We start from the raw sequence: 18,184 nt of genomic DNA on the forward strand, positions 1-18,184 counted from the left end.
TAGCACTGTATACTCGGGGCGTTCCCCCGAGTCATGTGAACAAATATCACAGGCATGTTACTTGGGTGGGATTCGAACCCGCGACCCTTGCATTTTTAGAGCAGTATCTTACCAACTAGACTTCCGAGGTTGCCCGGCAGCTAGAGGCAGTTTGAGTCCTATGTTTTGGCCGCGGGTACCGCAACGTCTTAACACCTCTTATAATTTATTAATTGTTCTTCAGACCAGTATTTACTTTTTTGATGTTGAATTCAAGGCATGACATCCTTCTTATTTAAAACTGATTTTCTATTGTTATCCCATCAGAAAAGTAGAGATTGGTATAAGCACACAGAATACACTGGTAATTGTCAAAGACAACTTTATATGACCCGACATAATATATGAAACTTAGAGAGAAAAAAACAAACACGTGGAAGAAAGTATAAAGTTTTAAAAGGGAGGCATGCATCTTTGTGTAATTTTTTTTCCTGTCAATTATTGGAATATGAAGTCAATTGAAGGCACAATCTCGCGCAGATAATAATAACAATCAATTCTTTTATAGTGCATTTCACAATAACGGTGTCATTGCGCTTTACATTAGTGGCCTGGTCATAGGGCCAATAACATCCCAAATTCTAAATCTGAGGTCTCAAAATCAAATTCGTGGAAATAAAATTACTTCTTTCTCGAAAACTACGTCACTTCAGAGGGAGCTGTTTCTCACAATGTTTTATACTATCAACCTCTCCCCCATTACTCTAATCAAGAAAGGTTTTATGATAATACTTATTTTGAGTAATAGTGTCCACTGCCTTTAAGTAACGTAGTTTTACAAGAAAGAAGTAATTTTCCTTGAATTTGAGTTCAAGACCTCAGAATTAGATCTTGAAGTCACGAATTCAAGCATCTGAAAGCACACAACTTCGTGTGACAAGGGTGATTTTTCTTCCATTAGTATCTCGCAACTTTGATGACCAATTGAGTTCAAATTTCACAGGTTTGTTATTTTATGCTTATGTAGAGATACACATAGTGAGAAGACTGGTCTTTGACAATTACCAAAGATGTCCAGTGTCTTTAAAAACACTGGACACTATTAAGGGTTCATTTCAGGAAGATTAATATCATTTAAAAACTTTTGAAAGGTTGTTAAGAATTTAGCAAAGAAATAAAAAAACTCATAATTATAGATTTGCATATTCCTGGACAAGAATATGCGCAAAAAGCTTTTTAAAAGTTTCCTAAAAGAAAATTTATATTTGTGAGGAAATAATTGTGAGGCATGGTTGGGTTTTTTGCATTTTTTCATCAATATTTAATTCTCAAATTATTTAGAGATGTATTATATTAATCACTGTAAATTTGTTGTATATTTACATAAATAAATTAACTAAAAGCCTGTAATATGTGTCTGATGTGAATCATTTATTGTGACAATTAAGTGTTGATTCCGACTTAGTATTACAGAAGTAGCGGAATCTTTTAATTTTCATTTCAGAAACATTTGTTTCCACATGAATAAGCACCTTAGAAAAACAAAACAATTGTTAATTTATTATTTATTTTACTCAACAAAACACCTAACAATGCCAATAACAGTATAGTGAATAGAACGGGAAGAAGTGTTGAGTTTTATGGGAGGAAACCTCAAATGGGGGGGGGGGGGGGGTGGGGGGCCTCCCAATCAAGTAAAAAACCAAATGAACTCAACTGAAACCCAATCCACATGCAAGGCTCGGATCCAGTCTGATTCGAACCTGGATAAAGAAAGAAACCAAAAATTTGCCAACCTAATGCCCCTTTATTATGAAAACATCATTTTCTGTAAAGCATTATTTCCTGATCATCACACAAAAATACAGATTTATATGAAAAGAAAATCGAAGGAAAATCTTTGATTCAATCCATATTGTACACAGACATTGTTTTGTATGGCATCTACACATGTTGTTTACTTCTATTCGCAAGTTGAACCCTTTAAGGTCAAACGAAGGTCATCCCACTGACCAACCAATCATGTTTTGACAAATCATCATTTGCATATCTCAAGTCGAAAAGTCGAGCAGTTATCGACGTCTAGAATTTTTGCATATCATGCGAAACTTTGAAACAACTTTCTGGTAAACCGTTTTTATTTGCGAATTCAACCAAAATAAATACATGACACATAACTATACCAATGAAAGCACACACATATGTTTTTAACAATTAACACGTGGGCTAACTTGCATTAACTTAAAACTGACCTTTAAATTATGCAAATTCCAACCACTCGCATTTTTGACAAGATGGCGGCTTACCATATGAAATGTCTTCTGCTTTTGCTCTCCACAATTTCCATTTGTCTTGCCCAACAGCCGAAAAGGCGATTTGAATATAAACACAGTTTTAAAGGACCACATCTAATGCAGCAAGACGGCACTGTGCCTTTTTGGAAATACGGAGGGAGTAAGTATTTTTTTAGAGAAATATGGTACGATCTGTGTGACCGCGGTGACAGTTGACTTGCCCCCGGTCGCTGCCCGGTTTAGCACGGTAGCAGCTGGCGGGTGTGTGCAGCGTGTGGACGGGTCTCTGGTGTTCACATCGCCGTACACATGGTGTAGTTTTACGGCGCTGTTAAGCGTAAATTTTATGGCATTTTTATAACATTTGCAGTGTATTTCTGTGAACGTGCTAAATACATATTTGATTTCATATTATATTTGTTGGAGAAATTTAACAGTTGACCCATTTTCAACAAAACATCTTTTGTCTTTGTCATTTGGTTGGATGGCGGATCGACCGGAAGGGTCATATTTGTTGAAATTAAACTTAAATTAGTAATGTTGGTTATTGTTTACTGTTGAAGCCAATTTATAACACCATGAGCTGAAGAATATTCTTATTAAATAGATATTTAATAAGTACTCACAATATCTTTGGCGATGCTTTTGTTTTGTTTTATTGTATTTTATTTGCCATTTTCACAACACCATACCATATGGATTCTTTTATAACTGTTCATAATTTATTTTAAACTCCGCCTGTGCTCAGGATATTTTTGTTTACATTGGTGGACTTTCATTTAGATTATTTTCACTAAATTTCGTATTTCTTATAAATAAATTTCTCTTTTGCCGTTGAATTAAAAAAAAAGCTTCTGAAATATTCTTTTGTTTTGCCATTTTCATAAACTGAACGGAAACATTTATCAAAAAATAACTCTAATTTTAAGAAACGAATTAAAGACAAATTGTCATGCAGGGCAAACATTCCATTTGGGCTCTAACAAGAAATGAATATCAAGGTTTATGTGCATTGTGTACCTCCGTGTTGTAATATAATACTTCATTTTTTGTTTACAAAAAAATTACAATCGTGGTCCTGAACTTATTTACCAATGTTTACAAAAATAATCTCAACAAAAATCAACTGATGGTGTTTTCAGTTGCTAGCTTTTCTAATAAACAAGAATTCAATTGCTTTAACTGAATGCAAATTTTTGTTTAATTTATTTTCCAGGTGCGTTCGCATCCGATGATCAAGTGAGGATTACACCGTCCATGCGAAGCAAAAGAGGTCAGAACGATTTCCTCTATCAACTACGTATTTTATTTTATTTTTTATGTGAACTTGACCTGACTATTTCCTTTGACAGCTTTCTAACCGACACTTTGTACACAATGTATCAGTTGCTACTCACAAATCACAATTCGCTACACAATGTTAGCATTCAGTGTTATTTTAAATATATAATAAAGGAAGGTTTATAAAAATACAATTTTTTTTAAATTAATTACTGTACAAGTTGCTGTTATTGTTACAAAATGACGGATCCACCACTGTTTGCCCACACGTCAGATTTTAATGTCATGAATTGTTATTAATACTGACTGTCACACGCTTTGTGCTGGTTTTGTCACACTTCAACGAACAAACCAATTTAGCAGCAGCTGTTATGTGAAAAGTTGTCTCAATCGGAGCTGTATTGCCACATTTTGGCCTTTCAATCAACATTCTCTGATTTGCATCCCTCAATTTCATGAAGCGACTTGCAGAAAATACTTCTTTAGCAAAAATTAAGGTTGGCACCAGTCTCAACAATGTAAACTTAAACACAAATCCCCACCACAACATTTAATACCTAAAATGGTTCAATGTCATCATATAGGTTGATTTATTTGTTATGATTTTTTTTTTACTTTTGTCCATTTTTAATTGAACAAACTTGTTTTAAATTTGATTTACAGAGAGTGTTCAGTAACTGTAGGCTTTACAAAAGAACATATAATAGCATTGTGTAGATGTGCAGTGGGCCACGTAGTATCTCATTGCATTGTCTAGCATATGTACCTGTACTAACAAACTGTATTACAAGCATGTTGACATACTGATAATGCAAATTTGATGTTTGGATTTCAAAGTTTGTTCTTGCAGTTCTTATCTTTTAATTTTTGTGTTCCATTCATGTTATATGCGTCGCATAATTGTGGACAAACAACCTACCCGTATAAAATTTATATATACAACATTCATTTTTTGTACTTTCAGACACTTTGCAATTGATATGATTTATTTACAGAATATTTTATGTATACCTAAAAACTGGAATGCAAACAGTTTGTCTAGGGGTAAATCTAAAGCACAAACCACTAGCCCGAGTGGCTATTATTGAAAAAAGTCACCTAATCACAGAAGCTGGTTTAACCGTTGAAACAATGGTACACTCTCCTGCCCAGGTTTGGCCCTTGCCACCAAGTCCATAGTACACCAGACATAATACCAGACATCAAAATAATCCTCCCCACCCACAGAGATTGCAGTGGTGCCTAGTGCTTTTGCTGTGGTACCCTTTGCAAAGTTTCAACACAAAATTTTAATTAAAAATTAAGCGTCCCATACCAGAGAAAAAATACAGTGCCCCTTCAACGAATTTCAAGGCTTGTAATACAAATAGTCGCCTACACAAAGAAGAAACCTACGGATAGGCCTACGGCTTGCTATGAATTTGTGGTACTATCAGACCTACCAAGTTTCGCGCATTAGGCGTGAGACTCATGCATTAGGGGTCTGTCTCACGCTCACACGCACCGCAACCATTTGCTCAAAAAAAAGAGAGAGAGATAAAAAGGCCTTCCAAAATAATGTTTTGATTTTTTTAGGGAGGGCGGTAGGCTTTGAAAAATCTCACACATAGCTGGCCTCTGAACTTGGCATCTCTGTACTATGTAGAAGTCTGTTGTACCAGTGTATAGGAGGGGGGTTACGTGTTTGCGTGAACCCTACCCATATTCCCTGTGACTGCTCTCTGTTCCAACACTCCTGTGTTCCGACAACTCGTTGTTCCCTGTGGTTTACTTGCTAGAGCTGGCCATAAAGGAAAACAGCAAGTGTTGTGGTGCCCTGTGCATTATCCTCATAGAGGTGACACCCCTTACCAGAGGGAAATTGCTTTGTCCTTCAAGAGCAACATTCAAGGCCTGTTATGGTTAGGGTAGGGTTGGGATAAGAAGCGTTCATTTTTTGTAGACATCAGAAGATAGGGGCGTCAGAACACAGGGGTGTCGAAACGTAGGCCTAAGGGTTCTTTTCCTTTTGAGAACTGTGTGTATTTAACGATCCTATTCCATTTCCCTGTTATGGTTAGGGTAGGGTTGGGATAACAAGTGTTCATTTTTATAGACATCAGAAGATAGGGGCGTCAGAACATAGGGGTGCTAAAACAGAGGCCTTAACAATTCTTTTCATTTTTAGAACTGTGAATTTATCGATTCTATTCCGTTTCCCTTGAACAGGTTTTATTTGGAACAGATACGTTATTCCGTTTGATCATTGGGAAGTAGAGTTTTACTTCAAGGTGACGGGCAGAGGAAGAGTTGGAGCTGATGGACTGGTGAGTTCACCTGTTGTTTTCAGGAAAAATTACTGTTTGAAAATTACTCAAGATGCACTAGTGAAAAATGCAAGGATTTAAACTAGTTCCACCCGACCCTCAAATTCTCTGAGTTTGATTGTTGGTTTAGATGATCTTCTCGTCCAAGGAACTTGGCAAACTTCCACAACGGTGTATAAATGCTTAGCTGGCAACAGCCAATCTGTCTCATTCAAGCATTGGTTTAATGTCTATGATTGTGAGTTGCACAAATCAAGAAAACTGTGGTTCAGTGACTAGAGGACAATACTTATTCTAGTCATTGTGAAATCAGCGGTTAGCTTTGTAGGATTCAAACCCACAACCTTAAGATTGCATGTTCTGTAGTCTAACCACTGGACCATAGTGACTCAGAATTCCCTTCCGATGACTAGAGCAAGCTAGTGGAAGTTAAGACCAATAATAAGAACTCACTCTGCGGTAGTGAAGTTAATAACGATCCTCTATAAGCTAAAGTAGTAGCCCCTAATCGATTTTCTACCTTTTGCTAAAAGGTAGTACTAAAAAAGCAGGATAGTTCTTTGCAGAACTGAGAAATTTTCACCGAAGTCTGTAGTAGAGCAAGTAAGAACTCAAAAGAACAAAAATCTACACACGGTGTTACCAAAACCAATATATAAATCAAATAACTATGAAAATGTGTTTTCCATCAGGCCTTCTGGTACACCGACAAGATCGGAGAGGAGGGCAACGTCTTCGGGAGCCAAGACAAATGGAACGGTCTGGGGGTGTTCTTCGACTCCTTTGACAATGACAACTTGCGCAATAACCCTTACGTCATGGCCATGGTAAATGACGGCACCTTACCGTACCAACACAGTACAGACGGGATGAACCAGCAGCTCGGGGGATGCTTGAGGGACTTCAGGAATAAGCCGTACCCGGTCAGGGCTAAGATTGAGTACTACAAGAAGACGCTAACGGTCAGTCTTAAACAAATTCATAATGCCTAATATTTTAATATATTGTGAGATCATAAGAGTTAGAAATCTTTTTAACCTGGGACAGTCAATTTCATAGAGCTGCTTAGCACAACAAAATTATGCTTATCAGAATAAGAATATCAGCCAAATTACTATGTCACATGTACAATTTGTGACTAGTATCTTGCTTGCAGGAAATTGGTAAGCATTTCTGCTTAAGTAGCTCATGAAATGAGCGTAATATTTGGTTCGTTTAATTGACCAACTACTATCTGTGGTTTTAGAGCTGTAGGGTTTACAAGGAGTCATGTTTTTCATGTATTTGGTTCGTTTAATTGACCAACTACCATCTGTGGTTTTAGAGCTGTAGGATTTACAAGGAGTCATGTTTTTCATGTATTTGATACAGATATACATTCACAATGGGTGGACCAACATAGACTCCAACTATGAGTTGTGTTTAAGGAGAGAAGATGTCACTCTACCCAAACGTGGCCTCTTTGGATTAACGGCCGCAACAGGTGGACTGGCAGGTAAAGTTATTGCAAAGTTTGGATAGATGTTAATTTTGCATCACGGATAAAGATTGGTTTTTATTTGTTTACCCTTGAAGGCTTACATCCATGTTTATTTGATTTTATTCACTGTACACTCCATACTTTCCCAAGTTCTGTAAAAAAATAAAAAAAAAAAAGAACAGAGTATGCAGAACTGAAAATACCCAGTAAGGGCAGAAGCAAATTGTTGTCCACAACAAACCTGAGGACCCAATCTCACAAAGCTGCTAAGCACAAAAAGGCTAAGCACCACAACAAGCAAGGATTATAAAAACAACACCTGGACAAGTCTTTGAGATATATCCCCAACCCCCCCCCCCCCCCCTTGTTTTTATGAAAAAAATGAACAAAACAAATTGTGCAATTTCCGTCAAATGTAAGATCGCATGTTTTCATTCAAAGAGTTGTTGTACAAATCATGGCTGCAGAAAGTCCAGGCTCTGTGGCTCTTTTGTAAACATGCAATGTCAGAGGGTACATGGTCTCTGGGAATGAATGCATATAGTATCTGTGAAGCAAAGGCAATTCTACATATTGTGCGTCCAGTCTGAAACAGGAAGTAGTGTTGAAAATCCTGTTCGGGCAGCCTGTGTGAATTGTAAATATCAAGTAATAAACCATAAGGGAAACTGACTGGGTAAATTTATAGAATATTTTGTTGGTTGAATAAAGACAAATTTACAAGACAAATTTACTTAATTTCGCTTGAACCGGCGACCTCCAGAATGACGTGCCGGCACTCTACCAACTGAGCTATCTAAGCCCTCAGACGTCATTTACCCAATCAGTTTCCCTTCTGGTTTATTACTTGTTGTTTATATTCAAAAGTGACTGGCACGATAATCCGGAGGTTACAGGATTTAGCCCGGCACTAGAAAATGTTGTCTTTGTTTTACCCCAAAGTTGTCATAAACAGAAACACTGTTGTGCAGGGTTTACAGTGGTCTTACTCAAGCACTTTATGCTCACTTGTTAATTGTTTATATTCATTTTCTCTTTTTTCATTTTCTCTGATTTTCATTTTGCAGATGACCATGATGTGATCAAATTCTTGGTGCACAGTTTAACCCCACCAAATGAGGAAGAGGTAAGGCCCACAAAAATCACCAGTGGTACTTTGTTCCATTTATCCTATAATAATATTTTATATGATTTGCAACTTTATTATTAACAAAAAGTATAGTCCCTCGAATAGGCTGCCATCATTGAAAACAAACAATGTGGGAATGCGCATGTGTGTACGCGCCATGCACATCATCCAATGGGGGCGCTGTTTTAGCTTGATAGCCATGGGTGGTCTGTATTTTTGTAAATGAACATTTAGTTTGACATTGTACTGTGAAGTGTACGGACTCTATTTCACAGAGCTGCCTTTAAGAGCACACAGATTCAGCAAGCAAAAATCAAATTGCGCTTACCAGAAAATGTTACCAGCCAAATGCAATGTGAAATGGATCGTTTGTAACCAGTTTCCTGCTTACTTTTGCTTAGTAAAAAAAAGTAAAAACAACATTTGTTTGCTTTCTAAGCATCTCCAGGAATTCGGCCTTCGTTTGTTGTTATGCAGTTCGAGTCTATTCTTATAGGTATTGTGCAACATAAATGTCCGTTATTATTGTGCAGTTTAGGTGATTACATGTTTTTGTTATCTTTGTCTCCTTCAGTCTGGAAAAGATCAATTCATATCTCAGGATGAAGAAGAACGCTTCAAGAAAGAGTGGGATGATTATTATGAAAAATTACAGCAGCAAAAGCAAGAGTGAGTATAAGTACAGACAAAGCTACGATCCTTGACCTTGTAGCGTGTCGTGGACTAGCCGTTTAAGAGCACCGATCTCAAGCTCTGGTGTTTCTTATCAGCAGAGTGTGGGTTTGAGTCCCAGTCGTGACACCCGCGTCCTTAAGCAAGAGACTTAACCATGATGCTTCGTCCTTTGGATTGGGCGTAAAGCCATTAGTCCTCTGGGATGTGGAAACTTAACCACTGTGACTCGAAAGCCAGTCAAATCAATCATAACATGGGAAAGAATCTAAACTTAATTTAAAACGCGCGGGGGACGGTATCTTTATTATCAGGTGGCCCAAGGATTTAGGTTGGGATTGTGGCTCAGGGAGGCCCTGTATTACGCAGTCGATCCAGCAACACAGGGGCAAGCCCCTCCTCTTTAATGATGCACGTAGGTCCCTGGGTGTTTAATAGGGACTTTTCGTTTTCGACGACGGATGGTTCTGCGGCGGTAAAGATGACATTTGGCGTCATCTGCGCATGCGTCGGCTTTGAGGACGGTCGTCCCTCAATTTCTACGACAGTGCTTGGGATGAATCTTCGTTGTGCTGAAAACGACAACGTTTAGCTGAACAACCGTCGCAGAACCATCCGTCGTCGAAAACGAAAAGTCCCTATTATGCATTGCACAGGACCTACAGCTTGTTATGAGGGAGCATTGAATGGGGACAGGGAATGTTGTGTTTAAAAAGTTCTTAAAACAAAAATGTAATTACCGACATGAAATGGTTAAGAAATTATACCATGGAATTTCATTCAATTAAATTCAAGATCTTTCCCTGATGCTAAATCAAAATCATTTATTTTCTGTCGCAGATTCAAAGAAAAACATCCAGAAAGAGTAAAAGAAGAAGTGGGAGAAGATAAATTTGTAAGTATTCCTGGATTACAATAACTTTTCCAAGTGAACATTGTTCAGTTTCCATGGCCGGGTTAGTCAAGTTTGCGTATTGGTATCTTTCTTTGCCTTCCCTTTAGGTTCGAACCATGCCGGTAGCACTACGTGGATTGGATTTTCAATCCCTAGATGATTGCATGGGTTTTCCCTAGAATAATTCCCTGGGGTTTTCCTCCTACATCTAATCCTGAAACTTCCTTCCTTGTCTTCTCTCCATTGGGTTCTTATTAGCTGGTTCAGTAAGGCCTCTCCAAAAATAATGACCATCCTCAATTGTTTTTTGCAGTTTGAAGATACAGAAACCAGGGAGCTAAGGCAGATCTACGAGGTGCAATCTGTAATTAGTAAAGCAATAGGGTGAGTAGTATTCATCTTCTAAACCTATTTTAATAGGGTGTGGGTTCGAGTTCCGATCATAACTCTTGTGTCCTTGAGCAAGATTGCTTCTCTTTACCCAATTGGTATAAATGGGTACCTGCGAGGGTAGAGGTCGATATTGTGTTTAAAAAAAGTGTTCAGGGCGCCATGGTAGCCCAGGGCTGTGTACTGATCCCATGGGAGCTGAGAAATATGCAAGGAATGTTATTGGCCCAATGACCAGAGCACTAAATGTTAAGTGCATTGAGACGGTTATTGTGAAATGCACTATATATAAGAACTAGTTATAAGTATGGGGTTGGTGACATGTAATTCTACAAAACCTTTCAGCATTTTTTCTGCCAGTTTGTTTCATGAATGAATCTTAATGTAAATTGAATTGAATTGAACCTTATTCTTCTCTCAGTGAGTTAAATAAGAAGCTTGACGAGATCGTCGGACGGCAAGAGAGAACCCTGTCGGCCATCTCGGCCGTCCAGTCCTCCAATCGAGGCGGGGGAGGGCCGCCCAGCGGTACCGGGGGCCAGCAGCAGCAGCCTGTGATCCAGGCAGCCTCGGAGATCAAGAGACACGAGGTCGATACGATATTAAACACACAGCAGGAACTACAGAGGTCTATAAGAGATGTCAGGTAAGTCTGGAACCCACTATTAAATCTGAGCCCTGAATTATATGACTTGTATTTAGAATTCGGTAAGCTCTGTACTGGTATACAGCTTTCCCAAAGTCTGGAAAGGTGTTGTAGAATTGTAGAAACAAATAATGGAGTGTTTAAGACCTGAGAACAGGTCCACATAATGAAGGGTCTTGAAACACTATGTGGACTTAAGAATTTCCAAAAAGTATTGAGGGAGAAGGATTTTCTTGAAGTGTAACGAACAAAGTGGTGTCCACACAGTGGCTGCAGCACAGAGCTGTACTCACAGGGGTCTCGTCGGGTCTACATAATGTATGGACTTGAAACACGGTGTGGACTAACACATGTCCACATAGTGTTTTTTCATAGCGTTGAGTTATTTTTGGCATGAAACAAAGGAATGTCCACAAAGTGTATGCAAACACAGAGCTGTGTGTTTTGGTGTGTCTTCCTGTTTAGCCAATTACTTAAACAAATGGCCTATGGGTGTTTTGCCAGAGCAAGGAAGCCTTGCTTGTCCTGAGTAATGTGTTATGCACATAAAACAGGGATGAAATTTGTCAGACTTTTATCTGAATTCAGACTTTTTAAGTCGGCCTGCTGAAAAAAATTAGCCGTTAATTTTTCCATAATATAACAAAATCCTGCTCTTTGATCTACTTCTCTAGTGCTGAGAACACTGTTCCTAAAAGCTCAGTGGAATCTATAACTCAAGGGGTTACCGTACCGGTGGAAAAGCCATAATTTCAACATACAGCAGAATTTGAATACTTGTTTCAAACCTTTTTTGTGAGCAATGACTCTCATCCCTGGTAAAAGAACCCAGTGCTCTTATCGAAAAGAGAAGGGGTTCATCACCCCAGTGTTCCTGGTTTTATTGGCTGCATATTACACCACAGCACCTTGTACATTAAACCATTACATGGTGCTATGTTAAAGGAGTAGGTCTCATAGTTCAAACATAGTCCCACATAGCTTGCAGGAAAATCCTGTATGTTAAAGTGCCTTGAGCGTCACTGAGTGATGGATAGGAGTGCTATATGAGAATACAATTAATAAAACAAAGCATTTGTAAGGCGCACTTTCTCTGTATACACATTCAAAGGCACCAGTCCAGGTCAATAGAAGAAATCTCAGATGTGTTCAAAGGCCAGTCTGAAAAGATGTGTTTTAAGGGAGTTTTGGAAGTGGGAAATGTCTTGTGTATCTCTTAGAAGTCACTATTATTATTATTATTACTCGACCCACAGAACTGTCATAGGGGATGTTCAGATGAAGACGTCTTCAATACAAGGCAAAGTGGACAGTAAGCCATCACCACAGGGTAACGCGGGCAGCAATCAGCTACTTACACATGAGCTACAGGATAAACTCAAAACACTCAGCGGTGATGTTGGAAAACTACTACAAAAATCTAGTGTGAGTTTGCACTTCACAGGGTGTTTTTGTTTGTTTGATTCTTTGTTTTCCTTGATTGTCTGGGGTTTTGTATGTCCCTTTTTTGTCTTTCTTTTTTATAATAATCCATGAGTTGATGGAAGGGCAAGGGCATTTTCAATTTTCAAAGGGCAATTCCACAATACTGTTTCAGCCCTCCCAGTTTCATCTTTATACACATGAGAAGCCATTATGGTTAAGCACCATGCTCAAGGACATCATTATCATAGCAGGGAATCCAACCGCAAGCTTTTTAAAAGATCAATTCAAAAATAACCGATGTGGCCCAAAGGCCTGTCTACCTGAATTCAAGGAACCTTTTGAAATATTTGTTTAAAGTCCTCTGCTTATGATATTAAAAGTGCATTTTGTTTTTATCTTTGCAGATGCCGTTGCAATGTCCAGAACAAGAAATGCCAAGCTGTTTAACACCGGCCTATTTCTTTTTATTATTGGTGCTACAAGGTGGTATCTTCTTTCTCTATGCAATGTACAGGTAAGTAGAGTGGAACAGGGCCCAATTTCATAGAGCTGCTAAGCACAAAAGTTTGCTTAGCATGAAATTTCTTCCTTTATAAAAACAGGGTTACCAACCAAATTTCCATGTGATTGGCAGGATCAGCAAACAACAGCTGAATTTTGGAAATTTGGTTGGTAATCCTGTTTTTATAAAAGGTAAAAATTTCATGCTAAGCAAATTTGAGTGCTTAGCAGCTATATGAAATTGGGCCCTGGGCTGCCCCAAGGCCAGTGATTTCAGTGTCCGGCCAGAAGACTCAAGACAGAACAAGTCTGTTGGTTTTTTTGTCAATTCAACATATTTGTCTCAAAAGAATGATGTTCAAATGTTGAGTTTGAGTCTCACAAACATCTTTCAATCCTTAATGAATATCACTCATAAAACAGAAGAAGATAAATCTTCTCTTAGTGTTTGTTAAAACAAAACAGTTAAAAAAAACACAATGCCCGTTATCGAGCACCAAATGTAAAAGTCTCAAGAAGTTTTAGTCTTGCAACTTATTTTTCAAACTTTTTGTGTCAGTCTCAACAACCTCAAGTCTTGGGCCTTGCATTGGACAGTTCAACTTCATATCAAAGCTTTTATGGCTCAAATCTACTTATTTATTTATTTTCTGTCAACCTTCTTTTTATTTCATTCTTTCCAGGAGTAAACAGGACGCTGCTGCCAAGAAGTTCTATTAGCGGCAGGACGCCCCAAAGAAAACTACAGCTAAGATTCTATTTTAAAAAAAAGAGAACAATTTATTAACTCAATTTGATTTTTGTTTTTAACCCACTTATCATTAGTAACGAGTATGGAACTTAACGTTCAAACGACTCAAGTAACAAAAAATATTTTAAAATTTATACTAAAAACAATTATGTCTTCAGGAACAACAATTATGATTCCATGAAATTTATTCTTTCCAATCGATGTATAGATTTGTTACAAATGTTACTTTCCATGCGAATAATTTTGCCGGGAAATAAAATCTGGATTGTCCAGAGTATAGATATTTATATAAGGTGCTTTGTTTGGTGAAAAAAAAAACCGTTGCTCTTCTTCTTCATTTTATTTTTACTGCAAAAATTTGGTAATTTCAAACTTAGTTTCAAATTGACTAAAGACCTCTTTGCACTGATATGACACGCAGCTACTGTTTGCCCATGGTCGGCCATTTTGGGAAACAAAACATGCAGTGACTGTCTGACCTTAGTCTGCCATTTTAGGAGGCAAGACATGCACTGACTGTCTGCCCGTGGTCTGCCATTTTGGGAGGCAACACAAATGTCTGCCCATGCCCTCAAGGCTCATGCGATCAAACATAGGATCAATTCCTGCTGCAAATAAATCGCAAAATCAAATCCCGAGTATGGCTCTCATACTCTCAAAATACCTCTGCAACGAATCAATCCAAATGAAGTCAGTATGAAATATTTCTTTAATAATTTCTGACGACCACGGTGCTCGATTTTGGTGTAGGCCGTATACGTTCAATACAAAAGGTCCGTGTTCATGTTAGGTTATTTTTTTGCAATTCTCTGTATACTCGACAGTAAGTCTAACAAATGAAATGCTGCAATGGTTAGAGGTCATCTGTTGATTTGTAGGGAAAGACACTAGCGGCTGAATTTGACACTAATACGCACATCCGCATACACCTTGCCTGAAGGGTGTCCCCCTAAATTCTAGACCGGTTAGATTTACAAATCTTAACTACAACTCTTAAATCTTTAAATCTTAAATCTTTAAGAGGCCTACAACTCTTAAATCTTTGTTGGCGACAAAGATGATCCTTACGTGGTGCTCTCTATGAAATTTGCCCCCTGATTGCAAGAGTCAAATGTTGGCAGTTAATACATTTATTGGCATTGACAGAGAATTAATTCCCCACAAAATATGTGAACTTCCACTGGGGAAAACCCTCTATATTACGTCCGCTTGCTAAATTAATGAAATTATATTCAGACTCGACTATTTATTTTCCAGAGACATGAAATATTTTTAACAAGTCCTCCATTGAATTTAAACTAACAAGCAGTTGTGCGCTTGTAAAAATAACAAATCGTGTATTTTAATTGAAATTATTTATTGTTGTACTTGATCTGCACACACAACAAAAATTTTAAAAACGGTTAAAGAAAATATCAAGATTATGTTGCTATGTTTTAAGTTTTATTTGTCGATTTCAATGAAATCGTAATAACTATTTGATTATTTCAATTTATTTCCCTTCTTTCTTTCTTTTTTGTCTTTTTCAGTTTTACATTCTTTGATGTACACTCCTTACATTGGTAATATTTTGCAATGAGCATTGAATTTTTACCTATCATTGGCGTAGCAAATTAAGCACTAAATAGCCACGGTTTATGTTCTGGGAAGAAAACAGTATCCCGGTCGGATTGACTGGAGGAGATTGACTTAATCAAGAGAGATTGATCTGTTAACCACAAGCATGCCCCGACTACCTTTTGATCATTCACCCAAAAAACTTCCAAAATCCATCTGATGGTTTTGCTTGAATTTGATGGGTTTGGTAATAAACTCACAAGCTACCAACTGTTAGCATGAGGAAGCCAGTCCCAATTTCATAGAGCATTGCAAATTTTCGGCTGAGCAAATCTAAGCAGGATACCAGTCACAGATGGTACCTGTGACATGGTACTTTGGCTGGTGACCTTATTCTGAGCTCTAGGATATTGGGCATAGGCCATCTTTTACAACTTTACTTTATACTCAAACTCCGTAACTTTGCGCTCTCAGCCCATAGACTTATGTTGTTGTAAGCACAAAGTTATGTGGTAAGCAGGGGAAAACTACATCAACTACACATAAAAAGGGCAAAAAGTTTTTAAAGGCAATTTGTAGTGTCAAGAACATAAACTGCAAGAGTAAAATTAGAAACATTTGTTTTGCAAAGCTTGATTATCTTGTGGAATTGTCATTTTTATGCCTTGTGTACGCCATTCTACCTCATAAAAACTCAATAATGCTGCTTTGGTAGTGAATCATCTTTACATTGCTACTCTGTCTTAGTTCATCAATGTTAAGCCCCAGGCAGTACTTCCAAAAACTCATAATAACATCAGCTTTAGCTACGTCAGTGAATAAGGCAAAAAATTCAATCTTTGTTTTTTTCCTTTTCCGATTCTTCACAAAATGGCTTCTCAGATTCTTTTAACAGTTTGTAGCTTTTTAGTCACAACGTGTAGTTATTTTAGACTAGTTTGGAATATTGTATTAATTGTTGTATTACTTGGTGTAAGTACTCATTTTTAGAGAAGGATAAACTAATTCCCAAACATGTGGTAATATTATTGTTAGAACCAAACCTGTTTCGGTCAGGCTAAAATTTGTCAGTAATTTAAAATGGAACAAAATAATTTGCTTAAAAAGCTGGCAACATTTCTTTAACAGGTAAATTGAGATAATATTCAACAGAGACTGTACTTATATAAAAAATTGCTTCCTGTGTGGCCCTCTAATGATCTGTTTTAGTTAGTTTTAAGTAGGCATATTTGTAGCCTGAACATCTGACGTCACACTTTGACATAACGCCAGAGACCTGCCTCTAAACCGGCGTGTAGTTTCACCTTTGACCTCAGTCATTTCACATAGAGATGCGCAGTCAAATTCTATTGGGGACGTACGTGACTGTCACTGCATGTCTATCAAATGATTATGATATCAATGTATCCAATGGAATCACTGGATCAAGCGGCAGGGACCTGTCTTTATCATTGCGCATAAGTCTATTAGCATATCTATTTGGTCCTTAAAGGCAGTGGACACTATTGATAATTGTCAAAGACTAGCCCTCATAGTTTGTGTATGTCAACATTATGCATAAAATAACAAATCTGTAAAAATTTGAGCTCAATCGGTCATCAAAGTTGCGAGATATGAATGAAAGAAAAAACAACCTTGTCACACGAAGTTGTATGCGTTTGGATGGTTGATTTCGAGACCTCAAGTTCTAAACCTAAAGTCTCGAAATCAAATTCGTGGAAAATTACTTCTTTCTCGAAAACTATGGCACTTCAGAGGGAGCCGTTTCTCACAATGTTTTATACCATCAACAGCTCCCCATTACTCGTCACCAAGAAAAGTTTTATGCTAATAATTATTTTGAGTAATTACCAATAGTGTCTACTGCCTTTAAGATAAAAAGGTCTGAAATGTATTATTGAGTACAAGGGCCAACCTTTAAGTTTACATCATGGTGCCAGTTTTGAAAACTTTCAGGCTATTAACTTTATTATAGTATGCTCTTGCTCAATTTTTAGAGGGCAAAAAAACACCTCCAGAAATCAAGTTAAATTAGGAAGAAAGTAAGACGTGACAGATCATCAGTGCAGTCTAAATGTAATCATAATATGTTCTAATATTTCAAAAGCTTTTTTTTTTTATTTATGTTTATTCAGCCTTGTGTTGTTTAAAAATGGGTTTTAGAATTAGAAATTAGAAACAAAGATTATGAAATCTTGCCATTCTGTATTTAAATCTTCCAGTTATAATTTTTGTCCATTATACTCAAGTGTCCTGGTAATTTGGTCTCACATAACATGTGTTGGGTTTAATTTGTTGTAATTTGTCAAAATGTTGGTTGAAGTCCGTTTTACACTAACCTGTGACTGTTGTATGAAGCATTATATTGTGTGTTCTGATTATCGTGAAAAAGCCTTACATGTATTTTGAGCAGAAGTATTAAAATTAAACGGCAATTCACTTTGTGATGAAACTCTCTCTGTTTCTGTGAGAAGTTGATATAGGAATTAAACTGATAAGATCTACAACAAATGGTTTCAAATGGTTCTAAAGTACTTGTACTTGTACTTAAAGTACTTGGAGTGGATTTCACAAAGAGTTAGGACTAGTCTTATCTCGAGTTAGGACCAGTTACTCGTCCTAACTTAGGACTATCAATGCAATTTGTATATCTCCTAGGACTAGTCCTAACTCTTTGTGAAATCGACCCTTGGAGATCTAAGTACTTGGTACTCTGCTGTTGAACTCGGTACTCATAAACTCTAGTACTTGGCAGTGACAGGTGAATCATAAATGCATTAAACTCAAAAGTTTGGTACTTAGTACAACAACATAGGGTGCGTTTTGATAGTCGTATCCAATGACTTTCATTTGAACTAGCCATTGGTTAATCACTAGC

The 18,184-nt window shown here is 37.4% G+C and overlaps 1 protein-coding gene across 1 annotated transcript; it reads left to right on the plus strand.

Annotated features, from left to right (window-relative positions):
* The first annotated feature begins 2,273 nt into the window (after window positions 1–2,273).
* LOC117305890 (protein ERGIC-53-like) lies at window positions 2,274–13,760 on the plus strand. The gene is made up of 13 exons (XM_033790776.1): window positions 2,274–2,433; window positions 3,490–3,546; window positions 5,763–5,860; window positions 6,553–6,822; window positions 7,232–7,355; window positions 8,408–8,466; window positions 9,044–9,138; window positions 9,982–10,036; window positions 10,350–10,420; window positions 10,848–11,072; window positions 12,329–12,497; window positions 12,902–13,011; window positions 13,682–13,760. Exons 1-13 carry the CDS (start codon window positions 2,274–2,276, stop codon window positions 13,716–13,718), a joined length of 1,530 nt encoding a protein of 509 aa, XP_033646667.1. The 3' UTR covers window positions 13,719–13,760.
* The last annotated feature ends 4,424 nt before the right edge of the window (window positions 13,761–18,184 follow it).

Source organism: Asterias rubens, unplaced genomic scaffold (genome assembly GCF_902459465.1).
Source record: "Asterias rubens unplaced genomic scaffold, eAstRub1.3, whole genome shotgun sequence".
Lineage (NCBI taxonomy): Eukaryota > Metazoa > Echinodermata > Asteroidea > Forcipulatida > Asteriidae > Asterias > Asterias rubens.

Excerpts from the sequence above, each read along its gene's own strand:
- LOC117305890 (XM_033790776.1), top strand. The coding sequence starts at position 2,274 with ATGGCGGCTTACCATATGAAATGTCTTCTGCTTTTGCTCTCCACAATT. Across the intron at positions 6,823-7,231 it reads ACTACAAGAAGACGCTAACG|ATATACATTCACAATGGGTG; the intron begins GTCAGTCTTAAA and ends TATTTGATACAG. Across the intron at positions 9,139-9,981 it reads TTACAGCAGCAAAAGCAAGA|ATTCAAAGAAAAACATCCAG; the intron begins GTGAGTATAAGT and ends TTTCTGTCGCAG.